Source organism: Verticillium nonalfalfae, assembly GCF_003724135.2.
Source record: "Verticillium nonalfalfae strain VnAa140/NRRL 66861 chromosome Unknown scaffold_3, whole genome shotgun sequence".
Lineage (NCBI taxonomy): Eukaryota > Fungi > Ascomycota > Sordariomycetes > Glomerellales > Plectosphaerellaceae > Verticillium > Verticillium nonalfalfae.
The window spans coordinates 189219-216730 of NW_021167228.1; the positions used below are offsets into that span (position 1 = coordinate 189219).

Genomic DNA, 27512 nt, shown 5'->3' on the forward strand with positions numbered 1-27512 from the left:
ATGTATGTTCGTGCCCCTGCAGCACAGAGAAGTCTGTGTCGCTCTCGTGCCAGCCGAAGGATGGACTTGGGGTGACGGAGGAGGAGCAACAGGCTGGCTTGCGATGTTTCGGAAAGCTTGTACTGGGTGGGAGTCTGTCGGCTCGGTCGCCGGCCGACTGGTTCTGGTCTCCACACGAGCTTTGGCCACGAGCGATACATATTGAACCCCCCCCAACACGTGACGGAACAACGACGTCTCTTCTCATGCTCATGGATCCAGAATGCAAAGTACGGAGCCTACGTCATTTCTTCAATGCATCTTATCACATGATTCCCGCCAGTATTGTGTAGTTATCATGTGTATTGGGGAGCATCTGACCGCTCCCGGGTCCTGGAAAACCAGGAAGAAAAGCAGATCGCGCAGTTGGTTCTGTTCCACAGTATGACAAGCCTCCAGGCCTTTGTGTCATCGAGACTATGCGTGAAGAAGCTTTACCGTCGCAGCCCTTTCTTCATAGCACTCCGATCTCGTTGATCAGGATTGTCAACTGTTTCTCCGCAGGCACATATTCGCCTTGGGTATCTTCCCTACCTCCAACTCCAAATCACTGGAAAATCAAAAACGCAGCAGCAGACCCTGAAACGTGAGAACCCCAATCACCCAACCGATCGGGGTCGCAACCATTGTTCGACCCGGGGCCGGGCGCACGTGCTGGCTCGGTTCACTCCTCCTTGAGCGAAACGCCACCTTCCGAAGTGACCTGGCCGTGGCCGGCTTCGGCATCATGGATACCGTCATCGTGGTTGTTGGAATCCTGATCCGTGGCCTGGCCTTCGGCAGCCGAGTCGACCATGTAAGGACCGGGAACGAAACCATGAGCAGCCCAGCTACCAGGATGATAGTAAGCTGCAGGCATGTGTGGAGCCATGACGAAGGGCGAGAAGTGAGGCTGCGGGCTCTGTTGAGGATAGTACATGGCAGGCGAGGCCTGGGGCGTCATCATGGTATACTGTGATCCGGCAAAAGGGGAGTATCCCATGGTGGCGGCGAAAGGGTTGCCATAAGGTGAGGTGTGAATCCAAGGGCTCATGGGGCTCATGGGGCTCATGGGGCCCATGGGACTCATGGGGCTCATCGGATTCGCAATGCTTGGAGGCGGCGCCTGCATAGTGTTTGCCGGCGTGACCTGATCAAGTTCGGAAGGAGTGCTAGCAGCCGCCTGTAACTCCTGATGATGATGATGCACCTGCTTCATTGGCGTCTCCTGAATGTTGTTGTGAACGCCGAGGACATGTCCCTCGCCGATCTCTCTAGGAGCCGAGTTGGTCATAACCTGGGGGTACAGCTCACGGTTTACGTAGCTCTGAGCTGGAAGAAGGCCCTGGGGACGGTTGGAAGGGAAGGGGTGCATGATCCTCCTCTGCACACGAAGGAAGCCCTGGTTGTCGGGAGTGACGAGTCCGTTCTGCCACGGCACAAGTCAGTCAAGAGTCTAGGGCAATGCCTAAGGCTATGTGCTCCTGGCACTTACCAACTGGGCAATCGCAGCGTCAGCGACATCAGCGTGATCGAATTCAACAAAGGCATACGCCCGACGGCCGTCTGAAGCTGTGTCAGCAAAATGAGATCCGGACGCAATTGCTGCGTGATTTGGACTAACTGTTGGTGGTGGTCTGCCGAATCTGAACCCTTTGAGCTCGGTTGAATCCGCTGACGATGGTACGAACAGCGGCTTCGTCAATGTCGACAGGCAAGTTGGCGATGTAAATGGACCGGCCATTCGACCCATACTTATCGTTCGGGGCACGATGACCACCTCCCGGTACCGGAATCCTGTCGGAAGTGTCCCTATGATTGAAAGGACGAACGTTGTAGGTCATGTGATTGGCGAAGACGCCGACGACGTCACGACGGGGATCAAACAGATCGTACGTGATAAGCCAGGCCGTCTCAGGAAAGTTGGTCAGGGACTGAGTTTGAGAGTGGAGGGGCTCAACTCGGGCAAGGGTGCCCTGAACTTCCATGAGGTTGGTCACCTCAGCACGGGTCATAACCGATCCATCTCGGCGGTACAAGACGAATTGGCCTAGCAAGATTTAGCGTAATCTCGTGGACAATGTTGAAGATTCATTCAACGTACAATTTCCCTTCACACGCTCGGTGCGACAGGCTCGACCAAGAATGATACTGCCTCTACCCTTCAAGAGGGCAGTGCGTGCATTATGAGCATTCTGAAAAGGCGTCAGTCAGGAGCAACAGGAACAACTGGGAGTGCCAGTCTGGTGTTTAGGATACCGACAGTGAACTGAGCGAAGCCGTACGGCATCTGGTTCCGAGTATCACGGCGAATCTTAACAAAAACCGTACCAAACTTTGAAAACGTCTCGGTGACGGCAGCCTCAAGAGTCTCGTCGCTCTGAGACTGAGGAAGACTTCAGAAGGGTTTGCCCGTCAGTGTCAAGTCTTGGAATCAACTCAGGGAAGGCATACTTGGCTACGAAGACGCAGAACTCGGACGAGTAAAACTCCTGAGCGTCGGGCACGCGGTCCTCATGGAAACCAAGAACGCGAGCCTTCGAGGGCGAAGTCTCGACCTGGACCATGGACGAAGAGATAGGACCAGGGGGAGGGGCAGTGATGGTCAAAGCACCAGGGCCTCCCTGGAAAACGTCATCCTCGGCAGACAAGTCAACATCGGTGCTGATGGGCATTAGCTCATCACTCCATACACATGAGAGTACAACTGACCGTGGCTGGCTGATAACCAATCTACCGAGGCCGAGATCGTCGGGGAGTTTGCCACCGGACGCCATCTTGACTGGTCGGAGGGCGCGTAGTCACTATATTGCTGGACACGCTGGTGTCTTCTTTTGAGGCTGTGTAGTGTTAGTAATGATCAAGCTGTTGCAAAAGCTCCTTCTTTCTAAGAAGTGATAAAGATAGGGAAGGAGGACGCCGAGCGAGGTGAACAAGACGAGCCAGACCGGAAGGAGCAGACCGGAGAGAGCAAACCGGACGAATAGTCCCGGACGAACTCTAGAAGTGAGCTCGTGAAGGGAAGAAGGGCTGCTGGTGGTTGCAAGAGTAGGAAGTCGGGTGAGATTAAATACCCTTCTACTTTCGCTGTCGATGAGGGAAAGAGAAGAGAATCAGTCGAGAACAAGCGAGGAACTGATGCTCGTGCTTCGAAAAGCTGTGGAAGGATACCAGGACCTTATTGCCTCCTCTGTAGTAGCCAAGAGAAAGGTAGAAGAGCGAGATCGAAGTTCAGCTGTTGCAGACCGTGCTTGGGAGGCAGGCAAGATGAAAGAAGATGGGCGAGATCGAAAGGTAGGGCAGCGAAGATCAAAACAGAGAAGGAATACACGTACCGTATTAACTTCGACTTGTTGTATAGGTCGGGAGGATAATCAGTGTTTGGTGTATCTACCTAGATAGGGAGAAAGGTTTGCTAACGGGAGTGGTCAGCGGGACAAAGAGTTCGACGAAAAGGCTTTCAGCAGAGGAGGTTTACCCAGAAGTACCGAATTCCACTGGTGGGGAAGCAGCAGTGTTGAATCAGTGCAGTAGATGAACAGGCCGGGGTCTGCCAATATCGTGAAGGTGCGTGGGGAATCACGATCCTGACTTTCCCAGTGAACGTGGACGTGTAAGTGTACGGGGGTATTCATCAACGATAGCCGGAAGGAACACGTAGATCTAGCGAGACGTGTTTTAAGTGTTAGAGCAACTGCCCTGAGTAGTGGCTGTGGCGTCTGCCCTCTTCATGTGACTAGGGGGTGATCTAAGCTGCGTTTTTGTGACCCTGACAGCTCAAGATGACACCCCGGCTTTTGTCTTGGCCCCTCTCAGAGCCATGATACCAACAGGGTCATCCACACTGAAGACCTATGGGAGACTCACCATGCACCAGGTCATAAAAGGCGCATCGGCTGGCCAAGATCTTCTCCATTTACCTCTGTCAAGTGTCACCAAGAAGTCATCATTGACAGTTGAGGCTCCCACCAACGTTCATGCAGACTGACTATCTGTATGAAACACAAAAGAAAGTGCCTGTGATCCCGGAAATCCACGGCAACCAAACCTTGTGCGACAGTGGCTACCTTACCATGGTTGACTGACTCTACTGCAACTAGCTGGCGCGATAAACTAGCTGCTACTGCCTTACTTGAGCGAAGGAGAACGTGAATTCTATCCCTGGTATAGGCCGAAGGAGCCCTCATGCTGTGGGCTGCTGATAGCACCACCTTGGAGTCGACACAGCCCAGAAAGGAACGTTCGAGAGCGGCGTCACCATGGATTTCAGAAGCTGGCTCTCAGACTCAACTGCGGCCTGAACATCGGGTCAGAGTAGTAGTGAACGGTAGAACCTAACGCAGTCGCCACCGGGTGGTTAAATGGTCTAGCCGGCTATGCTCTTGAGATCCTCCATCGGTGCATCGGAGACCAGTTTCACTCTACCGACGCCGCTTCAAGAATGCAGATGATCATTATGGTCCAAACGTTATTCCAGTCCCACGTACACAGATACAAAGTCCGTGACGGTCACACGCTGCAGCGCTGCAGCGACCATCCGAGTTTACAGCAGGGTAATTGTAGATACGACAGATCTATGTTCAGTGGTGAGAATACGGCCGTTCGCCGCTCACGAGCTTAACTCTCGCAGACTTGTCTTGCTTGTTCTCGGATATTTCTAACAGCGTTCAGAAGGGTTCTTGGATAGTCGGAAAGAGCCGCAAAAGACTGACTGAAGACAAGTTTTGCGGCATATCCGTAGGTATAAACACGGCAGCCAGGGATTTACTTCGGCAGGATATTTTGTTCCACATTGTGCCGTTGGCATGTGTTCAGGTGGTGTGGGCATCGCCGTTGAGCCCGTGCAAGGCGACAATGTCGACTGTGCTTTCGGCGACAAGGAGTAACCCCAGGGCTGCGCCAGTAGACTGAATATCCTCGGTAGAATCAGACTCGAGTTGAGGCGGGGAGGTAGAAGTAAGCGAATTACGTGTCAGAGTCAAAGCCGAAGCAGGGGCTGTGTAGGAGGGCCCTCACGTAGAGCTGTCAGGGCTCCCTCTCCCGCTTCGAAGTTTCGTTTTCAATCTTTCCAGAATGCTTCAGTTGCATATGGATAAGGTTGCAACAGATAAATCAGACAGAGTATCAAGAATCATTACAAGTCTTACATCACTAACCCTACTTTTTCAGAGCTCTGAGGCACAGCCAAAGTAATGAATCAGGGTTCACGCAAGCAGTGAAGTCCTCCCAACACAGAGAATACATTGAGCCAGTAGCCTATGTTACCGACTATAGTTCCTTTCGTCTCAGTCGAAACACAGTAATCAAGGCTGTTGCCCGGTTCCAAAGACTACCTCCTCTTGCCTGGCGACACTGCTTGGTTTGCTGCCAGTCTATTCTGCTGCCTAGAGTAATATGAGGCTGAAAGCTTACCTTTAACATGATAGGGAGGTACCCAGACCTTTGCCATGCCACTTACTCGTAGGTATAAATGGGGATTCAAGACAGAGATCGATCTTGGTCCTCACGAGAAGAATAGGTCTCAGTTCGGACGTGGCATTCAAGCAGGTACCGCTGTTGTTTCCCGACGCGTGTACCCCGCTCCAGAAGATCCCCCACTATTAACCTTGTCATTGCAGTGTCTTCGCGGAATCGCTCATGAATGACTTCTGCTCGATACAACTACTGATGCTTCGGACGCTTCGGCGTGGAACTTTGCTCTTCACTGGAACATCGTCGACGGTGGATACGCGATCTTGGCGAACATGTCGGAAAAGGGGCCAAAAAGGGCGACTCAAGACGGTAGTGTCCCCTCACTCCTAGATCTTACAACGGAAAACATCACACCCAACACGATTCGGATCAATTCGCAAGGAAATAATGCGCGGGTCACATACCTTGCGTCGCGGCTCGTAACACATCTGCACGACTTTGCTCGAGAAACGAGGCTGAGCACGGAAGAATGGATGGCCGCATTGGATTTCCTGGTTAGATGTGGGCAGATCAGCAGCGATGTCCGACATGTGAGTAATCGAGACTGGCACAGGGAAGCCCCCATCGCCAAGCAAACGTAGAATCTGACGAGCGACGTAGGAGTTCATCTTGCTCTCCGACGTCCTGGGTCTCTCCATGTTAGTCGACAGCATCAACCACCCCAAGCCGGCTGCGTCGACGGAAGGATCCGTCTTGGGCCCCTTCCACACACATGACGCACCCACGCTGCTGAACGGAGGCATCATGTCAGACGATGAGGCCGGTGAGCCTTTGCTTGCGATTTGTACCGTCAAAGATAGGCATGGCAACCCTATCGCAGGCGTGAGCATCGACATCTGGGAAACAGACAGCTCAGGTCACTATGACGTGCAGCGACAAGACAGGGAGGCGCCGAGCGAGCGGTGTGTCATGACCTCTGACGAAGAGGGTCGTTTTTGGTTTCGCGGCATCAAGCCTGTGAGCTACCCTATCCCACACGACGGGCCCGTGGGCAAGCTGGTCCAGTTACTGGGACGACACTGTTGGAGACCAGCGCACATGCACTTCATGTTTGCCAAAGCAGGGTGGGATCAATTGACCACGTACGTTATCCGACCCTCATGTGTTTGGTGTCTGATACAATTCGATGAAAGCATGAGACTGACCGAGGGACGTCTGGGTGGAACAGGGCTTTGTTCATCCGCGGGGATCCTTACGAATCCTCGGACGCCGTCTTTGGCGTCAAAAAGAGTCTGGTTGTGAGCCTTGACAAGGTGGACGAGGTGACGAGCAGCGAATTCGAGGTCCAAGAAGGCACATGGCTTTTGCGGTATGACTTTGTGCTCGTATCTGAAGAGGAGACGCTCGCTCTGCGGGATCATAATGCTGTGGCGGCATTGCGAGATCTGGGCTTGACGCACTTGAAGTTGGTGGATCACCTGCCGGTTCCTGAACTCGATTAGGCGGCAGACTGCCGTAAACACAAGGCGCCAGCGAATACCGTTCTGGAAGCTCAGTCGTCCAGTCCTGGCTGGAAGCCTGATGAGAAGATGTGTTTGTCTGGCTTGCTGTACGGGCATCTTCAATTCCAGCAAAGGGGTCCGAGCGGAGAGATGGCAGCTGGGAGGTACCGTTGACATGTAAATCGACGATCGATCTCTGCACAGCACCAAGAGTTCCGGCACCTGTCGTCGAACCACAGGCTCAGTCTGGCCGGAATCGGGACATGACACATGACGCAGGGGCAAGTCGCCTTGTGTGATTATCAATATGTGCGACAACGCATGGTCTCGAGGGTCGGGGCCAGGCAATAGTCATTCTTCACATTCGCGAGTCAGATGACGGACAGTAAAGGGCAGGTCTCACCACCCACTCGAAGCAGGTGGCTAGCCTGCTTCGCTGGTTCTGCACCCGTCCGTAGTTGGAGGGCCAGTTCTTGGGGGGGCGCAGCTTGAAAGACACGAGCAGTCAATACAGCAAGTATCGACACGGAGCGAGGCACTGGGGATCCATGTAGCCCATTGCTTTGACATGGCTCAAAGTACCGGCATCATGTGTACATGTACACCCTTCAGAAGCACTACTTCACCATCGAGCAGCCAATGACGCGACGACGTCAGCCACTTGTAGCCCACCTTCCCGAGAACAGTGGGAAGTCACCCACCCTCAGCCCCCCCCGAGTGCACCTGTTTGCCTGCCTTGCCTGCCTGGGGCTGCTTGCCATGCTGGTTCGATCTGGGCATGGGAAGGTACCTACGGGGGACACACTGTGAGGCGGGTTGCTGACCTTGCCCCCTCGGACAACCCGCCCGCCTCCCCCCCCTTCGCATTCGTCCTTGGAACCTCCCCGAAGCCGCTACTCATATTCAGCTCCTGGCTCGACTCCCAACCTGCGCGACCCGCCCACTTTCTTACATCACCCTCCTGACTGCAGCCTCATCGTATAAGAAGCACCCCAACAGCCTTCTTTCCCGGCAGAGCAGCTCTGCCGACTGTTTTCACCACCGCATCCTCCGCTCAACACCCGAACCCTTCAAAGGACCAGACACCGCACCGCCAGCCGGATTCTCTCAGCCCAGCGAGACACTTGCCCAAGTCGTCGGTCGCTCGCCCTCGTGCCCCTCCATCCCGAACCCATCTCCCACAGGTACCCCCGACCGGCCGAGTTTATGTCAATTGAAAATCTCAAGACCTACGGTTCGTCTCTCCCTCCCCGGCGTCTTCGGTCGTTGCCAGCGTCCGTTCTGCGTTGCTGGTGTCCCCGAATCGTCCGTATTCGACACCCAACAAGCCAGACCCGCCACCGCCGACCGACCCTCGGGACTTTCGCCCCTGCCACCCTTGTACCGAATCCACCCGCTGACCACATTGTGACAGACCCCTTCGCCGAAGCCGACGAGGACACAGGTGTACAAACCAAACAGACTCAGAATTACATCCATATTCGCATCCAGCGTACGTGATCCTTTGGACCTTTGGAGTCCTATGCCGGCAGACGTGCCGTTTTCTCCTTGCTCCTCCTTCTTCCTGAAATGCCGCACATGAGCACCGCACCCCCACGTTCCAAGCCGCTGCCGCCCGCCCCCATCCTCAGCCTTGCCATCCACGTTGAACCGCGTGACGCGAGCACTCACGATTGAACCACGCTGACAAGTGACGTCACACAGAGCGAAATGGACGTAAGACTCTGACGACCGTCCAGGGTCTTCCGAAGAAATTCGACCAAAAGAAGATCCTCAAGGTGATCAAGAAGAAATTCGGTGAGCCTGCATCGCTTCGACAGTCGCACAGTAAGACATGGCTAACATGACGACAATAAGCCTGCAATGGAACAATCGTCAACGACTCTGAGATGGGTGAGGTGATCCAACTCCAGGGCGACCAGCGCAAGGATGTCCAAGAGTTCCTCATCGACAAGAAGGAGGGTCTTGAGTTGGATTCCAAGACCATCAAGGTCCACGGCTTCTAAGCCACGACGCAAGTCGCCGCCATCCTGCTACCGCCAACCTGCAAAGATTGACGATGCACGCTCGGGGACAAGGGCGGGTTGAAGAGCCAACGTGCGCCAATTCTTCCCGCTGAACCATGTTTTGCCGTGCCTCATGATCTACACATCAATGGCACGCGGAACGTGGAAGGATTCATCGAGCGCCGCAGGATGGCCGACCTTGGCGGGAGACATGGCCACGCGGTCACCCGCAGAGGCGAGAGCGACTTGCGCCGATGACCATTGGTGCACGGTATTCACAGATAGCGTTATCCCACAAGGAGGTCACGGCTCTCGTCTGCCCCTGAGAACAGGCCTAAGGTTCTCGTCCTTGTGAGCTCGAGCCGGAGCTAGGCAGGCTTGTAGAACAGGGAGCAGACCAGCTGAATAGACACTACCTTCGCCAACACGAATGTGTTTTGTACGGGTGACAATGTGTAAACAGCAAGTGAAGTGATGCATTGTTTTTTTTATTGTTTTCGTATTTGGGGGGTTCATGACAAAGCGTACTTGGAGGGGGTATCATCTGCGTAAACCTGCCCGACTGAAATGAAATGGATGTGCCGACGATGTCTTGCCTCTCCTGACGAGCCTCGCTCGCAAGCCGCTGCTAGAGCTCGCACTTGGCGTCCAAGTCGCCGTCGTTCTCGCCCATCATCTGCGCCCAGTACTGGCGGCACGCGCGCACAATGTGGAGCAGCGGCGCATCGGGGTAATCGAGCCGGCTCGTGTGGAGGTGAGCCAGCAAGGCGACCATGCTGACGAAGCTGGCGATGGAGAAGATGTTGATCGAGGTCGACGTCTCCTTGCGGATGTTGATCTTGCGCTGCGTGATGTGATAGCACAGCGTCAGGGCCTGCGGGTGGGAGGAGGTGGGACACACGGTCAGCAAACACGAGGAAGAACGAGCTCGCAGGTGGTCGACCTTGCGGGAGCGTGGAGGAGGAGGAGGAGGAAGAGGGAAAAGCAGGAAACTCACGGTGGCGATGCTGATCCAGCCGGGGAGAAGCAGGCGGGCGTCGTCGAAGCCGCCGGCGATGAAGAGGATGCGTTCCGTCAGGAAGGCGTTGGCGCAGTTTATGGTCAGGAGGCGGATGATGGCGGCTTGCGGGGAGTAGTTGATGAGCCAGCGGGACATGAGGCAGTCGGCGAAGAAGAAGGAGAGGTAGGCGGAGGAGCCGCACTGGCAGAGGCGTCAGCAGGAGTCATGCGTGAGTATCATGGGTCGGCCTCTTGTGCGAGGATTCAAGAGAGAAAGAGAGAGATGGAGAGAGCAAAGTACCCAAATGACACCCAAAGACATCTCGGTCCAGGGATACGTCGACGTGGTGCTGGGGACCTTGGAGGTGCCAAGCACACCTCTCAGGCTCGCTGGGCCGGCCGGGCACATGGTCTCGGGAGGCCCGTCTGCGGTGAAGCCGGCGGCGGCGACATCGGCGCCGAGGGCCTCAAGCAGGGTCTTCCATGGCAGGGCGAGTAGGAGGCGCAGGAGCAGCTGCAGCGCGGGCCTGAGACCCCAGAGGATGGCGGGACATATGGAGAGAAGACGGCTGAAGAAGAGCCAGGGCCTCCAGGCCTTGGGGATCTTGAGGACGACGGCGATGCGGGGCTCGAGAAAGGCAGCCGATACGACGCCGGGCGAGGAGGGGCGGCGGCGGCGTGAGGCCGGACGCGAGGGTGCTGCGGCGGCCGTGTCGAGGGGACGCTGCTGTGGTGCTGGCGTCCTCTGGCTCTGGTTGTGGCTGTGACTGCGGCTGTGGGACTGGATCTGGGCGGATGTAGAAGTCGAGGTCGATATCGGGGCCGACGAGTACGGAGGGGGTTTCGAGTCGGAGCGGGAGCGGGAGTGGGAGTGGTCCATCTAGGACGCGGACGTTGCGGTCAAGCGGTGTCCTGAGGGGCTCCGAGGGGTCTTTGGGCGTGGCGGTGATGGCGTGGCCATGGGGGTGGAAAGCAGTCGGGAATGCTTTGTGTGTGTGTGTGTGTGCCGGGAAGGCGGTGATGGGATACGTGAACGGAGGACACAGTAGCTCGAGGTAGGTAGGTAGGCGAGGGAAAAAGCAGCTCTCAGGGTAGGTAGCGGCGGCTGGTTGTCGGCGGACGAAGCTGGCTGTTGGAGTCTTCTGGTGGCAGCTACCTGTGCCAACGCCTGTGCCTCTCTGCTTGACGACGAAATTGACTCGTGGGTGGGCAAGGGAATGCACAGAACCCTGGACCTTTTGTGATGTCGTGTGCTCGCGGTGAGGTCACAGCTCGAGCTGCCTCCTTCCTGAACGGTCCAGTCGGGCAGAGAGGAGTTGTAGCGACGAACAGGACAGGGATTGTGGCGGGGGGGGGGAGGATCCAATTATGCCGTGTCACTCTGTTGGTTCGTGCCTAGAGTGAAAGGCACGCTGTGACTACCGCTGGCATCCCCTGATTGCTACCCACCGTGACCATCATGTAGTGGACGTGGACTCCACTGGCTGTCTCGGTAGACCCTTGCAGGACAGTGAAGGCAGTGCAGCTGCCAGCAGCCGGCTCCAGACGTCACATGAGTTCCAAAAATTTCCAGTGCTCGATCAACTGGAAGCTTTCCACCATGGATCATCAGGTCACCAGGTCGTGATCTCCTACGCCCGAGCTCGTTGCGCCGCCCAATCCACCTGGGGAACAACATTCCTCAGCACGACTTCCAACCAGGGACTCTGGTATCCTCAGTCTTCGATCCCCCGAGCGAGCGACCTGCGACCGTGAAGCCTGATAACAAGCGTCGTTCCAACCCAACAAAACCACACAACATGTACCGACATGCGAGCAGGCCGCTGCTCGGCCTCGGCCGCCCCCGTCTGGCCGTCATGTCCAGACAACAGGCTCGCACCTACGCAAAGAAGGAGAGGCCAAACGCCAACAGAGCCGCCCTCCGGGCGAACCAGAGGGTCAGCGACACGGCCGCCGCCGCCCAGTCCGGCAACATGATGAAGCAGCAGAAGGAGGCCATCGAGCAGGCTACGACGCGCTACGCCGGCAGCCTCTTCCCCGGTACGTGCTTTGCTGTACATGGTATAGAGAGAAAGAGAGAGAGACATGATGGAGAGACAGAAGGACGCAAGAAAACATCATGCTAACACGTCTCCCGGCCAGGCACCTTTATCCCCGTCCCCCTCTCGCGCGCCCCCCGCGCCCCGTCCGCCTTTCTCGGCTACCAGTACACCCGCATCAAGTCCTTCGCGAGCGACTTTCTGAGCACCTTTGTCCTGCGCTTCCAGTCCCGCCCGAGCTTCTTCAAGAAGCCCCGCGCCGACCTGTACCGTGCCCGCGCCCGCGCCGCCGGCACGGCGCTGCATGCCCGCCTCGGCCACGCCCTCGCCGCCGGCGATCGCGAGGCCCTGCGCGCCATCTGCACGCCCGCCCTCTACGAGACGCTCGGCGCCACCCTCGACAAGCGCAGCCGTCACGAGCGCACCACCTGGGACGTCGTCGCCACCCACCGCACCTGGCTCGCCGCCCACCGCGTCGGCGTCCTGCCGCCCCCCCTGCCCAAGGACACCATGATTCAGCAAGCCGTCGTCGCCGTCGACTCGACCCAGCGCCTCGACAGGGTTGACGTGCGCACCGGCCTCAGTATCCCCGGCGCCGCCCGCGTCCAGAGGCGCACCGAGTACCTCGCCATCACACGGAGGTGGAACGGCTCTACGTACGTGGCCGGCGACTGGAAGGTCATCGGGAACGCCAGCGAGACGACGCCCGAGTCTTGGGCCCAGGAGCAGGCCAGGATCGCTGCCATGGAGGCGGAAAATGCAGACAAGAAGCTCAGAGAGGCAGGCATTCAATAGATGGAGGCAGATCCAAGCGGCAAGAAAAGCGTAGACAGGAAGGGAGCATGTAACAAATGTATACTATGTGCAATTACTCGATGATCTAATTCAGATACATAGGAGTCGGTGGTTTGCTCCACGGCCGAATCCAGACTAGGGAGGCTTATCTCCCGCTCCTCTCATCAAATCAACATCCTTCCACAATCACGCATGGCTGAGCGTTCTTGACCAGCTGCAGCAAGTGCTCTGGACAGGCAGAATTGGAACCGACACGTGAACATGTCAGTTTTGAAGCTGCTTGCACTGCCTGAAGTACACGTCAGATGACACTCAGAAGAACTTGCCGGCAGGCTTGGATCCGGCCTGCTCGTGCTCTGAGCTGACGTCGGCAACGTCGTCGCCAGAGCCGCTCTGGCGGTAGTGAGCCTGTTCCTCAGGGCTGGGGCCGAAGCCGGGGCCGTACGGCCGGTCAAGGGCGTCGAAGCGGCAGCCACTGCGCTTGGCCTGGATGTACTGGAACGACAGGCGGCACGCAAGGGCGGCAAAGCCCCACACGATGCTACCGACAGGAGCCGCCACAAAGACGCCAAAGACGCTCCAGTCATCAGCGTAGAGACCTTCAGAGATGAGGAGAAGGTTGCCGGCACGATGAACGTCTCCATCGTAGTAAATGACACCAAAGAGGAACGATGTGAGGATGCCACCAAGTCCGCCAACAATGACCTCGAAGCCACGCCACCAGTAGCACTTGTTTGAGAGGCCAATGCAGAGCACGGGCACGATGCAGGCGGAGACGAGATCCGAGATGAGGTAGATCTGAAGGACGGACGGGGCCTCGAGGGCAATGACGATGGCAGGAATGATGATCAGCAGAATGCCGGCACGAATCCACCAAATGTTCAGGCGGTTGCGGAAGAGATCGTTGGACGCTGACGAGACCATGGCTGACTGGAGGGTGTCAAAGGCGGAGCAGGACATTGTGACGACCATGACGAGCACAACCCCAATGACCCAGGACGGGAGACGATCCAGGAGAATGAAGAAGGCAACCGAGCCGGAAGTAGCCACTTCATCAAGCGGCAGGGCACCAGACCAGACAGCAATGCAACCAGTCATGCCGACGAGGACCAGGACGCACAGAATAACCGTGGTCGCGAGGGACACGCCGATCCAAAGGTCCTTGTCAGTCTTGGAAGCGAAAGCGCGCAGCCAGTAGTTGGACAGGAAGAAGTTGTTCGTGAGGATGCAGACGGGCAGGATGTACAGAAGCTGCCAGCCAAGGAGGGTGGGCTTGAGAAATTCTGACTCCCGGATCAAGGAGGTGTCAATGTCGGTCAGCGCACCAATGGTGGCGGCAGCAATGACAATAAGGCAGATGACCATGCCTCCCTGGATGTTGTCTGTGACAAAGGATATCTTGAATCCTCCCAAAGCTGTGTCACGTCGGTTAGCAATGCCCCTCCAGCAAATGAGTGCGCTGTAAACATACAGGTGTAGATGGTGGTGACGGCAACCTGGACAAGCATGACGGGCAGCTGGTTGACGCCCGTCAAGGTCGTCACGACCTGGCCAATGGCAGAGAGTTCTGCCGTCAGGTACAGAAAGAGGGTGAAGAGCGTCGCAGCGCTGAGGTACAGCATGGCTGCGGTGCCATAGCGCTGGCGCGTCCATTCCGTGAGCACGAAACCTTCGGGGGTCTTCCGGCGGATGATGCTGCCGAGAGCCGCAAAGATGAGCAGCGGCAGAGAGGAGGACAAGGCGTAGACGATGACGCCTTGCACACCGGTGATGGTGGCCAGCTCCGGGTAAGCGAAGAGCACACTCGATCCCAACCCTGCGCTGTTAGCACGACAATATTTTGGGGGGAGGGGAAAAGGGGGAGAGGTCAGTTGGAGCGGCAGCACGTTCCCCACGCAAGCATTAACTTGATCGAGTATTACGGTACAATCTCAGCTTCCTTTCCGCGCACGGGACATTTCTCCTCTTTCAGAACCGAGGGAGAGAAGTTGAATGCCCGTTGCACTTCAAGTCGGCGCCCGTAGTGAGCCGCATCCTCTTCCGCCTCCGGGGGCGCATCCCTCTCCAAGGGGGGTCCCATCGTCCGACACGACGGGAGAACATTGAGTCAGTGTATACAAGAGATTGCTCTCCCGCATAGTCGGAGAAGGGATCCTCTTGGCAAGGGAAAACGCGCCCGGGGCCTCAGGAGGACCATAGTCATCTTGGGTACGAACCTAACTGCCGGTGGCGCGGGTGGCTCTTGCTCGATTTGCCACTTAATCATCACTGGAGGTGTGAAGAAGACTCTCCGTGACGGTGGTGATCATGATGCTTGTCGAAGGGGTTTTGCGGCTGGGGAGCTCGAAAAAAAGATCGACGGATACAAGTTTTGCTGCCGCTCTTGCTCTCTGGAGAGATAGACTACGCTAGGCGTAGACGCCTGCACTCACCACTGGCGATGAAATTAAGGGCGACGGGGATAGCTAAGAGCGTGTTAGCTCTGGTCACACACGGAGATCGAAGGGCAAGATGTGAAAAGTGATTCCAGAAGAGGGAGCGAGTGGGCGACTCGACAACCTCTGCTGAATCGTGAGGTGAGGTCTAACCCGTCCGTGTTCGGTTTCCAGACAGGAACCCGCCCTTGAGGTCATGTCTGTACCGGTAGGCCATGCCCAGTCCCATCAAGCTGCAAACATGGTCAGCACGCGCAACTCGGGTAGAACAGGTGGGGGTTTGAGGTACAGGAAAAGGCTGTAGGTGACGAAGATAACGGCATTAGATGCCTGTGTCGACGGCTGCACCATGTTGGATGGTGACGACAAGGGTCGGAACGATGTAGAGAGAGAGAGAGAGAGAGTATATGTGTGTGAGATATGGGAGACGCAGATCAACAAATGTTCGAACCAAGATGATCGGAGCAGAGTGGTCTCTTGCTTTCTAACACGGTTAAACGATGGAGCGGTGTTGGGAGGTTCAAAGGGTCCAGGTGAGGAAGGGTATGGTATGAAATTTTTGCTCGCGATCCATGATATGACACTAGAAGTAGCGACTACCGGCCGGGTTCAAGGTAGGGAATACCCGCACACACGCGCAGTCTTGTGCCGAAGCAGTAGCAAGTGGGCGGGCGCCTGACTGACGAAGAACCGACCGGTCGCCCCTCCTGCTGGCCGCTCGCCTCGCGTGGCGTAGCGTGGTGTGCCCGTAACGAGAGGATTTTTAGTGTGGGGGGTCAACCGCGTGGGAAAGGTTGTCGTGGCTGCTACTTCATTTCAGGCGTCCCCACCAGCGGCAATCAAGTATCTCCCAGGAGATGGAGGTGCCCACAGCTTCTGGGTCTTGTAGCTTGGCTGGACCCGATCAACAAGGTTGGCTCCGGCGTAGTGCCACATCCTGGGTGGACTTCTGCCAATTGGACGACATCAGGCAGCCTCCTCAATGCAAACTTCGCCAAACGCGGCAGCCGTTCACTGCCTTTTTCGCTTTCGTCGCGCTCGTGAACGCACCACAGACCTCATTGGATGTTGGAATGGACAAATGCATTCGATATGTACAGTGTTGAGCAGGAAGCTGAGAGAGAGTCATGCTAAGATCAGCCGCCCGTCTGGTCATGTCTTCGTTCCCTTACGTGCTGTGTCCCCGCGTCTAGCGTCGTGATAACCTCTCGTTCTCACTCCTTTATCAGCCCATGACAAAGACAGTCTCTGATATGGACGTCTCTGACAGGCATGTGTGTCATACATGTCATACAGCTGGCCCTCACTCCACATACCATCATCCAATACAGTTCGTTGCTCAGAATACCCCCCCGGACATGGCCACTCAGTCTTGCGTCGCTGCTATGTTCCAACACTTTCATCCCGCCCCGTCCCCTTGACGCATCAAGGCCCAATCCGTTTCAAATGGGAAGACTGCCGTCTTGGGGCAGCACCGTTTCTCACAAAACAAAAGCTTTGCGTCGGGGTATCAATTTCAGTTTTCTTCGTCGTCCTCCTCGATGGGCGCAGGCGTCCGTCGCTCGGTGCGCCTCTTGGGCCGTCGGTGTCGTGAGCTGCTGATGTTGCTGGCCGAATCGTCCGGCATCAGCTCGAAATCCTCACCACCCCACTCGCTGTCGCTGACAGCATCGAGCTCGCTGCCTGTCGCCCACGCCGGCCGCTCGTATCCCGAGTTTTGCGAGTTACCCGAGTTGGGCTGGTTGGGCAACACGTCGATCCGTCTGCGATGCTGCAGGTTGAGCATGAGACCGGCGCCTCGGTTGCGCAGCGCCGTGCGAACAATCTCGGCCCGCTCGTGCAGTGCCTCAAAGGCGTCTTCCAGAACTTCCATGCCCTGGTAAATCTCCCGCTCTGCCTCGGCCAGGGCTGCCAGCTCCATCTCCTCGTCTCGGGACACCGCCTGCCGTGTCTGTGCCGATGTTGAGGTGCTGACGAACGAGGCAGGCGTCGCGCCGCGCGAATATACGCCGGAGAAGGGCGTCGTGTTTCGAGACCCTGGGAGTCCCGGCGTCGCTCGAAGGTTGGGTGTCGGTCCCCGGGAAGGGAAATACCCACTGGCGGGTGTAGCGCCACGCGACTCGCCCGTGGGAGTAGGGACATCGTCCGAATCCGCTCCCGACCAGAGGAATCCATCAAACCTGCCAGAGGTGAGAATTTCCCATTCGGATGTGTTGATGTCGGACAAGGACACGAGGAGGTCGTGGGTCTCTGGGTTCTTGATCAGGTATGAAGCCGTCTCGGCATCACGTGGCGCCTGCTGCAGTCTGTACAGCCTCTGGAGGGACAGGCCGGCCTTGATGATAAAGTCGGAGCGTGGCCTTCGCATCGGAGTAGGAGACCGAAGAGAGGGCTGAACTTCCCGAGAGCCCGACAGAATGGCGTTGAAATAAGGCCGGTCCTCGGGGTCCATGTTTGTCAGGATCGCAAATGTGAGGGTTTCGTCATCGACCTCTTGCGGCGGCGGCGCGTGGTTATCGCCGCACTTATTGAGCCACTTGTCGACAGCCCCGCGAACCTTCTTTGACTGTCGGAGGTAGTGCTCGCGGAACTCCTCTGCAATGTCCGGATCCATTTTGATGGGTGAATCAGGCCGAGGAGGCAGGTCCGCGGACATCTCGGCGGCCTTCACGCCTAGATCGGCCAAATCGAACGGTGGCCACTGGGGAAGGTCAATGCGGCCGCTGACCCATTCGAGCACCTCACCCCAACCCAGGCCTGTGTGCAAGTCCGTTCCCGTATCGCACACCACGCAGCTGCAACCGTGGGGTGGCAGTTCACGGGAGAAAACATTCTCCAGGCGATCGAGGAGGCGGCGCGCCACGGACCGGTGGCCCGTCGCAACGGCTATAGAGCCGCTCTTCTCGAGGACAGTGTTGTATTGGTTCAACAGGTTGAAAAACGGCGCAAAGAGCGTCTGGGCACCTGTGAGAGGAGGGTTCGAAGGGCGTGTACCGTTCTGTCGGGGCAGAACGGCGAGAAAGTTCTTCGGCAAGGCGTAGGGAAGACCGCCGTTCCGGAGCAGGTAGTCAACTCTGGGTGCTTCCTGCACACTGGCGGCAGGCGGAGGCGGCGGAGGCGGAGGACCGCCAAAGTCCGTTGCTGGCGTGTCGGGGGGTCTGATTTCGCCGTCCTGAAACGGCGTGAAAGGTTTGTCTTCAGCGCTGAACATGGATGGGGGGAACTGAGGTGTCTGGGTCGGCGTCTTTGGGGATGAGTCCTGGGCACTCTCCGGCGAGGACTCGGCGTCGACAAGGTCTGATCGCCTTCCATTTTTGCTCGACACACTCCTCTTGGACGATGACCGGGAAGGGCCTCGCTCCGCGGCCAAGCCCTCCTGGACGCCAGGAGGGATGTAGGCGGCTGTCTTGTAGTATGTCGCCTGACTGGAAGACTTGGACTTGGTGCTCAGACGAGACTTTTCCTCGTTCCTCGAAGCTGACCTCGAGATTCCGCTCAGCCTCGAGCTAGGGCGCTCTTTTCTCGCCTCCTTGGCGGCGGTGTCGGGCGTGCCTGATCTCCGCTTGCCGGAGACGTCCGTCTCTGGCGGGCTCGGGGGACGGGCCTCCTTCGTTTTGGATCTGGAGGTGGTGGAATAGTCGGCCGACTTGGAGCGCTCCTTCTCTTCGCCTCCCAGATCGGTGGGCTCGGGCGTCAAGGGCCCTGACCGCCTGCCGGCTGCCGAGCCCGAGAGGTCTTCTCGACTGACAGCCTCCTTGCTGTGCGCCTTGCTGAACGACGGGTAAGGCACCGAAATACGGTCCATCGAGGCAAGCGACGTTTTGGACCTGCCGAACTCGAAGACAAGCTCCGACGTGGATCCAGCACGTTCTTTTTCCTTGTCCCTGTCCTTGTCCTTCTCTTCTCGCGTGCGATGACGTCGGTGTGAGTGAGAGTGCGAGTGGGAGATTTCACTGCCACCCTCCTTCTTGTGTCGGGAGGATCGTGTGCCGGATTTGCGGTGCTCCTTGTCACCTTCGAAGGTCGGCCGCTTGCTCTTGCTCTTCTTCTTCTCCCGCGGGCGCTCATCGAGATCGACCTCGCGATCATCTTTGGTAGACATGGTGGAGCATTGGTCTGTGCCCTAGCCGGTGACGAGGGAAGAGCCTCGTGAGGAGTGGTCGAGAGTTGTGTTGGGGCGGAGAGGGGGAAAAGGGGCGGAGGGAGGCAGGAGAGGCTCGGTGGGTGCCAGAGTATGGGTATGTACGAAGCGAAGCGGAGTTGACGAGTGTCTCGAGCGAGCCGTGGGCAGACAGAAAGCCGAGCGGCGGAAAGATCGTGGCGGTCAGCAGCGGGGGAGGAGCAGACAGGGCTGTCGACCTCGAGTCGAGCGCGAGAGGGTCCGCGATGGAGTCGATCTGGAGCTTCAAGACTTAGCGCAGGTCTAGGTCATGATGGGGAGACCTTCAGATCGCAGGTAGCGCAGGTGGAGAGGTTGGCCCGTTCCTTAAGACGTTCCCGACCCCAGGCAGGCGGCTGTGAGCAGTCGACGGGCGAGTTTCGCGACTATGATTCGACGGAAGATCCTGGTTCTGGGCTGTTGGCGAGACCACCAGTTGAGGCACCCAGGTACCTAGCTTCAGGCCTGACGTGGCACCAGCGGTGAAGTCACGCTGCACAGACCAGGTGTGAGCGGGAGGGGCGGGGAGCCTGCCTTGGGGGGGAAGGGGGGGGGGGGGTTTTAACAGTGCAGTCTCTTCTTCGTCTCGAGGCATCTGAACTGAAGACGCAGATTTTTGACTTGGGCACGAGATAAATATGATCACCCGTCGAGAAACTCCAGACTCTCTATTTACCATTAATATGTATGCAGTCATGCGCTTTCGTTTTCACCAAGACGCTGCTCATACCCCCAAAGCTCCTTTCTCATGCTCCTAACCACCACCGAATACTCCTCCGCCCCTCCATCTTGGCACGTCATACCGTGCGTAGGTCCCGCTGCCCAAGAAGAATAAGGTAGAATACGATGAATGCTCCTTCTTCCCCCGACGAATGGCCCCCGATATGCAGACAGAAGACCACACACACACACACACGCACACACATACACACCCCAGTGACACCATCCACAGGTCCGAACCAAAAGCGGTCCAGCATCGGGCAGCAAAGAATAGAAAGCCGCCCAATCATGCACCTCGCTCACCCCGTTCACCACACTTAAGCGCCTGGCTAACCTGTCTCGACTCCCAACCGTCACACCACTCTGACCACACAACCCACACACATACACGCACCCACTCGAGCAGTTCGATGAGGCATCATGGTCGTTCGTCGTATCTACAGCCGCCCCTTCAATCATCATCGCCATCATTCGTCTGAACTAAAGCAACTGTTCTTTTTTTTTCTAAAGACCTGGCTTCTAATCTCTGCCTGTACCGTCTCCAGAAATCATCATCATGCATGCATGCTAAAAAAAAACCCTTTCCCTGCCCCTCCCATCCCTTCCTAGATGGAAGGGGGACCCTAAGGGCACCCAGTGTTTGTTCAACGCAATTAAACAAAGGAAAAAGACCCCATATGATATAGCGTTGCCTTCATGATTTTATATCCGACTGCACTCCCATGTCTGTTCTCTCTGCGTCTAGTCCTCTTTTTGGTAGACGCAGAGACACTTTGGAACTCCCTTAGATCCTGTCGAGAAGACCCTGGCTCTCGAGCAGCAGAATGATCTGGTGCACGGCTGAGCGGACAGTCTGCTTCTCGATATCGACGGTGAGATCCGCCTTGGCGGGCACCTCGTAAGGGTCGTCGACACCAGTGAAACCCTTGATCTCGCCGGCGCGCGCCTTCTGGTAAACACCCCTGCGGTCGGTCTTCTCAGAGTACTCGAGCGACGTCGCCACGTGGACGAGGAAGAAGGGACCCGCCTTCTCGATGAGCTCGCGGGCCTGGGAGCGAGCATCCTCGTAAGGCGCGATGGGCGCCGCAATGACAGCGGCACCGGCGCGAGTCAGCTCGGAGGCGACAAAGGCGATGCGTGCAACGTTCTTGGAGCGGTCCTCGCGGCTGAAGCCCAGCTCGGCAGAGAGCTCGTGGCGGACGGTCTCGCCAAGGAGCAGAGAGACGGAGCGGCCGCCGCCCTGGTTGAGAATGAGCTGCAGGGCACGGGCGATCTGGTCCTTGCCGCTGTTCTGGAAACCCGTCAGGAAGATGGTGAAGCCCTTGGCCGCAGGTAGAGGGTTCTGCTCGCGGAGAACCTTGACGACCTCGGGGTAAGAAAACCATGCGGGAATCTCCTTGCCGGTCTTGAGACGGTTGCGGAGCTCGGTGCCAGAAATGTTGGCAGTGTGAGTACCGGGGGCAATCTCGTTGGCGGGCTGGTACTCGTCGCGGTCGGGGATGTAGATCATCTCCTGGAACTCGACCATCTTGATACCGAGCTCCTCCTGATACTTCTGCACGGCAATCTGCGCATCGTAGGCGCCGTACCAGTCCTTGCCGTCCTTGTTCTTGCCGGGGCCAGCGTGGTCGCGACCAACAATGAAGTGGGTGGCACCGTGGTTCTTGCGGATGATGGCGTGCCAAATGGCCTCGCGGGGACCACCCATGCGCATGGCAAGAGGCAGCAGGGCGAGAGCGGCCATGCCGTTGGGGTAGCGGGGAAGGAGAGCCTTGTAGACACGGACACGAGTGAAGTGGTCAATGTCACCAGGCTTGGTGAGGCCGACGACAGGGTGGATGAGGACGTTGGCTTGTTGGGAGCGCGAAGCGCGAACGGTCAGCTCGCGGTGAGCGCGGTGCATGGGGTTACGGGTCTGGAAGGCGACGACCTTGTTCCAGCCGAGCTTCTCGAAATGTTGCCTCAGCTCGGCGGGCGTATACCTCAGGTCGACAAAGTCGTAGTGAGCGAGCCTCTGCACGGCCTCCAGCTTGCCACCGACGTAGAACTCCTTGGCGACCTGGAGGAGGTGCTTGATGCCGGGGTGGGTAACGTCGTCGGGGCTTCCGAAGACCTCCTGGGCCTCGAGGTTCCTGCACGACGTGCGTTAGCACTCTGACCTACTACCAAGATCACTAGTAAAGAAGGAAAGGGAACGTACTTGTTCGGCTTGTAAACCTCCTCGACAGTGAGAATGGCAAGCGCACGGTCGTCACGAAGATCACGGAGGGTGATGCGCGCGCCGGGCTTAATGCCAACCTCGTCAATGGTCTGCTGAGAGACATCGAGGTTGATAGGCATGCTGAAGAGGCTGCCATCGGCGAGGCGGTTCTCCTTGACAACGCTGAGGCACTGTTAGCAAGCTGTATGGGTACCGCGCATCTTTGAGTGTGACGAACCCGTTGTAGTCCTTCTCGTTCAGGAAACCTAGTAATGGGGGTTAGCATCGTTGTCTTGCAGTCTTCCACTCGATCGTTGCGCATTCAAATCCGAGCCTGCTACTAGCGACAACGACCTCGCGTGACTGTGTGCCTCGGGGACAAATTCTTACCCTCGAGAGGAGAAAAACCACCGTTGAGGATCAGTTCAAGATCGCAAAGGTGGCGCTCAGTCAGGGTGAGGCTGGGGAGCTTGTCCGACTCCTCGAGGAGCTCGGCCTGGCGAGGCGCATCGCGCACAAAGAGGTCCTTCAGGACACCACCGTGGGGTGTGTTGGCCATGGTGGTCTGCGAGGAGGAGGTTGAGGTCTGAGTATGGGGCTTCGCGGGGTCTTCCGAACAGATCGACAGGTTAGTCGCGTGCTCGAGTCTTTGGAAGCTTCTTGTCGAGACACAGATCGGAGAAGAGAGGTCAGAATGGAATGGTGAGGGAGGACACGGGAAACACTGCACACACGACAGCCGGCGAGCTGGCCATTTTATCCAAAGCGCGACTTTGTCAACGAAAACGAGCTTCTCCGTTGCCGGCGCGAATCAGCGGGCCTTCTCGGTTCACCCTACTGCCTGTCTCGTCGCAAAATGTCGATGAAGGTGGACACAACCTGTCTAGCTCCGAATGACGTGATCGGTACATCGGCTTCGTACCCTGCCCTGGGCGAATCAGCTGTGGCGCGTGTCATGTTCCTGGCCTAGGCATTGCAGGAGCCTCGCGGCGGCGTTGAAGACTCTTTCTGAATAATGGGGTTCACGACGTCACAATTCGGGACCGTGTGGACGTTGCCGGCGGATATATGGCTGGATTCACCCCGCCCGGTTTGTCGCGAGCCGTGATATTGTGTCTTTCCATCCTCCGCGTCCTTGCGTCCGTCAAAAAAGGTCACCCCGCCAAAGTGTGGCTCGAATTCAGTGCCCCTCCAAAGTGTGGCTAGATTCCCCCTCCGTCGTGTGGCTCAGTGGAGCGTGGGGTGATCCCGCGCGTTCTTGGACCCTGCGAATTCGCCATCGATTTCTTGAATGGCGTGCTTAGTACCCTGGTGCGCAACCGTCCGCGGGGATGTCCATACAAGCATCCCTTTGAACCGCCACGAGCCGACATCGCGGTATAAGACTCAATTTCAGAGCCGAAATGACAATCAATCCGGACTGTATGCGCCCAACCCCGCGTCGCGCGACTTGTGCCATCTTGGGGCTGGATGATGATGTTGCTTGGCAACTCTCGTAACACGCGGGATTGGTTATCTCATCCTGGTGTCCTAATGTTTCTTGGCGTGGCAGAACAGAGGCGTAAGGCTCGGAGATGATGTTTGCGGACGAGATCAAATGTGTGGTCGGTTGAACGATGCGGGCATGCGTTACTGCGCAGCATGGTTGACGTTTGTCTACCATGTGAGCTCTCTGCAGGCCCGGACTCCTGATGCGTATCGGCGTAGCCGGCGGAAAGTGCGGAGGCAGCTGATGATCCATACAAAGTCTGGTTTCGTCATTTGGGGGTCGACCATCAAAGCAGCGCTCGCCACAGGAAACACCAAGTAACGATACTGATGCGTGTTCGAGTTCGAGAAGAACGGAAGCCATCGAGTGGCCTGCAACAGCGTTGGGCTCAAGGACAAGGCCTAGAACCTTCTATGCATTCTCCCGCAACCGATCTCGAGGCAGAGGCGTTTCGGCCTGGCTTACTTGAAAGAGCCCCTAGTCTTTCGTCGACTTTAAAAACCAGCCGTGGAAGCCGGGAAATGCCTCAGCTCGCGCTACAAAGATGCTTCAGCTGCGATTGTGCAGAATGCAGAAGTTGCCGCCCAAGGGGGCGGCTGCAGAGGCAATCCCATCGCAAGCGAGCGCACCCTCCTAAATGTGGGGCTCGCTGTGTGTTGCCCGAGTCCGGAGCCTGTGTGTGCGACGTAATAGTCTCGGTTGCTCAGAACAGACATGCCGCCATTAAATGATTGAGTGCTATGGCGATAGGTGCCTTCGATACCCAGGAAACCAACCATATATTGACTGTAGCGGAAAGTACGGATTTGAATCCTGGAAGTACAGTGGCTGGGGTGAGCAAGCTGGGGCGTTGGTTTTAGTTTCGAACTTCTTCGTCAAGATAACCGTCACACTAGACTCTCGCGTTAAGAACCCGCGAGCCAATGACTCAAGCGGTGAAAGCCCGACGGGTGGGCTTTAGAGGGCGGGAGATGGGGCGGGGTGGAAGATCTGCGAGAAGGCGTCCAGTCCTCGTGGCGTCGATGTGCTGTTCCCTGTCAGAGTCCACGCTGTCAAGCTGTCTTACAGCCCTCCAAGTAAGGGTGAACTGTGTCTGATGGGATGATTTGCTGTGGTGTCCTCAGGATGACTGATGGTTACTTGGCAGCCATTGCCGTCCTCAAACAGATGGCATGTACTTGTACAAGACCATTCAACAAGCCGAACCATCCGATTCGAGGCACAATCGTAGGCCGAGCCAGTAGTCTATGAGTCGGTGGTCGCCGCGGAAAATAGGAGGTTGGACGACTGGCTGCTTGGCAGTGCTGGCACCCGCGAGTCCATGGCTTTTGTGGGATTCAAAAATCTGTTCATGTGTTAGGAACGGTGCGTCGCAGCAGCCGTCGCAGATGGGAGTCAATGAACGAGTATGGTCCAAGCGGACTGCACGTTTCGTGATCGGGATGGTCGGCTTTCCTGGGGCGGCGCCATAGCCTGACGATCATGTCGCATGTTTGACTGTATGAGCAATGCCCAGGACACAGACTGTCAAGAAGCCTTTGCTGTAGGAACTGGTGAAGCAAGGTCAAGGTGTGATTGATGCACGGTTAAACAGTTGCAGTGGCCAGCAAGGCAGCCAAGATGGACAATCAAGAATCCATGATCAAGATCCCAGTTTCCAACCCTCTTCTCCTGTCACTCATGAACCAATGGGTGAGTGCACCGACTCCGTTTGGGTGCAATGGTGATCAGAAGGCGCCTGCAGGCTTCTTGCGCTGTCAGGGCAGGGACAGGGGGGCTGGGCGCCTGGTCGCCTGGTCGCCTGGGTACCTGCCTGGCTCCGAAAACATGCTGCTTTTAGGCACCCATGGTGAGAGTTCGTAACTTGAAGGGTTGTTGCCGGTTTGGATGCCATAAAAGCCTTGAGTACCCAATTGATACCTAGGTCCCTCCCTAAGGTGCCTAACACGAGCTACATGAACATCGTTCGAGGTTATCGGAAGTTTTTCCCACCCTGGAGTCGAGTACATACTTACAGGCCGAAGTTTCGCGGAGGTTCTACGTCAAGACCCACTTAATTAGACCCACTTATCCAGAAGGTACAAGAAGGCACCTTCCTACCCAGATTCTAATAGCTACCAGAATTAAGCCATAGATTCCAAGCAGTAACTAAGAATTTCAGGTAATAACCCTCTACCTCTTCTTTTTAACGTTAAAATAGGGCAATAGCACCTAACCCGGGATTAACGGATCTAAATCCTAACTCTTTCCTCCTATACCTAACTTTCTACGCGCCTAATTAGTCAACGCCTAGGCCTATCAATCTATCAGGTTCAACGCGTTATCCAATCAAGTCGTAAGGACCCCCTACTACGCCCTAGTCGCCCTCCTATTTTATTAACTAAGGAAACTACGTAATTAATCGAATATATTACGAGTAGCTTTAAAGGCAGGCGCGTAACGTAGGAAGAGCTTATAACTTCCCTTTTTAATAGTAAATATAGGGAATATACTATCCGTTCTACTCTATAACGTAACGGATTTAGAAGGTACTAGGCTACTAAGAAGCCACCTCTTTCCGAGAGAGCTAAGGCTTTACGCCTATAATTTATATAAGTAAGAGCCTATTAGACTATTACCGACTAGAGCTAGGTATTATAGACCGACGAGACCTAGGTAATAGGTAGCCTATATAAGAAATAGTAGGTTATACGTAGAATAAGCGAGGCCCTAGAACCGACCTACTTAATTAGTCGCTTCTAGCGTAAGTAGGGCTAGATATTCTAGGGCTCCTTCTTTAGTAATAAAAAGGGCCTTTATTTATTCTAGGAGAAATAGTAGGGTACTATTATAGCTACGGCCTATTAGGAGCGGGTTATACCCCTAATTAATTATATTTACTAATAGAATAAGCTCCTACTTATTTAGGATAACGTAAGTCCCTATAAGTAGAAGGTAACGCTAGAACTTCTTTAGTAGGAGTAAATTAAATAGATTAATTAGCTACCTTTTAGTCTAGACCTAAACCTAATTAAGTTAGTCTGGAACTAGATTAAGGACTATATTTAGGATAAGTAGGGTAGATTTAACGAGAAGCCTACCTAGTAAGAACTAAAGAGGTAAGTATAGGAAGCCTAGGAAGCTATTCCTAATTAGTTCTTAAAAGGGCAGGTGGAGACTATGCCTGACAGGTGCTAGGCGGTCCTAGCAGCTGGCGGAGGCTATACTAAGTACTAGATAGTTCTATATTATAACCCCTGTAACTCGGTACCTGCCCCTACAGCGATACTTACCACACCCGACGGTAAACTTGTTTGTCTGGAGGGGTGCATTTAGCTCAAAGAAGACCTAACAACAGAAAATATGTAGTCAGGTCGGTGCTTCAGGCTCTTTGCATCATCAACGCTGCCCTCAGATCCTACCATACCAGCAGTCCATTCGAGTCTGTGCGCTCTTTGTTTCGAAGAACGAAGAAACAACCGCTTCGCCCCTAAGGTGTGGCGTCGATTGCAAAGTTTTCCCACAACAGTCTCAAGCTGGACAGACAGGAGGATGACCGCGGTGGCAGGTGTAAGGATGTCGAATTTTGGAAACGACAAAGGTCGGAACGACAGAGTTTAAATGGTCCCTTGCCTGCCAACGTAGGTATTCAGGAATTTCGCTTGACTGAGGCGGGGTGGGCAACTGAGCCTGGATGATTGCGATTCTGCAAGAGCGGCAAGGGAGCTAACCCTCGACAAGACAGCAGTATGTACAGGT

General features: G+C 56.1%; 8 protein-coding genes across 8 annotated transcripts; 3 read left to right on the plus strand and 5 right to left on the minus strand.

Moving 5' to 3' along the window:
• Positions 1-703: 703 nt before the first annotated feature.
• D7B24_005000 (uncharacterized protein) lies at positions 704-2795 on the minus strand (the record flags this gene model as incomplete). The annotated part of the gene is made up of 7 exons (XM_028639163.1): positions 704-1447; positions 1514-1590; positions 1643-2068; positions 2123-2213; positions 2282-2414; positions 2473-2682; positions 2731-2795. 7 exons carry the CDS (start codon positions 2793-2795, stop codon positions 704-706), a joined length of 1746 nt encoding a protein of 581 aa, XP_028499070.1.
• A 2967-nt stretch (positions 2796-5762) lies between these two features.
• Positions 5763-6932, plus strand: D7B24_005001 (uncharacterized protein; the record flags this gene model as incomplete). Its single annotated transcript, XM_028639164.1, has 4 exons — positions 5763-6020; positions 6091-6253; positions 6311-6572; positions 6659-6932. 4 exons carry the CDS (start codon positions 5763-5765, stop codon positions 6930-6932), a joined length of 957 nt encoding a protein of 318 aa, XP_028499071.1.
• A 1206-nt stretch (positions 6933-8138) lies between these two features.
• SUI1 (Eukaryotic translation initiation factor eIF-1) lies at positions 8139-8938 on the plus strand (the record flags this gene model as incomplete). The annotated part of the gene is made up of 4 exons (XM_028639165.1): positions 8139-8166; positions 8347-8424; positions 8637-8729; positions 8790-8938. 4 exons carry the CDS (start codon positions 8139-8141, stop codon positions 8936-8938), a joined length of 348 nt encoding a protein of 115 aa, XP_028499072.1.
• Positions 8939-9566: 628 nt separating this feature from the next.
• D7B24_005003 (uncharacterized protein) lies at positions 9567-10817 on the minus strand (the record flags this gene model as incomplete). The annotated part of the gene is made up of 2 exons (XM_028639166.1): positions 9567-10139; positions 10239-10817. The coding sequence occupies 2 exons, from the start codon at positions 10815-10817 to the stop codon at positions 9567-9569; spliced, it is 1152 nt and encodes a 383-aa protein (XP_028499073.1).
• Positions 10818-11489: 672 nt separating this feature from the next.
• Positions 11490-12771, plus strand: D7B24_005004 (uncharacterized protein; the record flags this gene model as incomplete). Its single annotated transcript, XM_028639167.1, has 3 exons — positions 11490-11549; positions 11623-11998; positions 12080-12771. The coding sequence occupies 3 exons, from the start codon at positions 11490-11492 to the stop codon at positions 12769-12771; spliced, it is 1128 nt and encodes a 375-aa protein (XP_028499074.1).
• Positions 12772-13083: 312 nt separating this feature from the next.
• D7B24_005005 (uncharacterized protein) lies at positions 13084-14851 on the minus strand (the record flags this gene model as incomplete). The annotated part of the gene is made up of 3 exons (XM_028639168.1): positions 13084-14186; positions 14243-14592; positions 14694-14851. The coding sequence occupies 3 exons, from the start codon at positions 14849-14851 to the stop codon at positions 13084-13086; spliced, it is 1611 nt and encodes a 536-aa protein (XP_028499075.1).
• Positions 14852-16722: 1871 nt separating this feature from the next.
• Positions 16723-19308, minus strand: D7B24_005006 (uncharacterized protein; the record flags this gene model as incomplete). The annotated part of the gene is made up of 1 exon (XM_028639169.1): positions 16723-19308. The coding sequence occupies one exon, from the start codon at positions 19306-19308 to the stop codon at positions 16723-16725; it is 2586 nt and encodes an 861-aa protein (XP_028499076.1).
• A 1561-nt stretch (positions 19309-20869) lies between these two features.
• MET3 (Sulfate adenylyltransferase) lies at positions 20870-22844 on the minus strand (the record flags this gene model as incomplete). Its single annotated transcript, XM_028639170.1, has 4 exons — positions 20870-22217; positions 22286-22468; positions 22524-22551; positions 22676-22844. The coding sequence occupies 4 exons, from the start codon at positions 22842-22844 to the stop codon at positions 20870-20872; spliced, it is 1728 nt and encodes a 575-aa protein (XP_028499077.1).
• Between the last annotated feature and the right edge of the window lie 4668 nt (positions 22845-27512).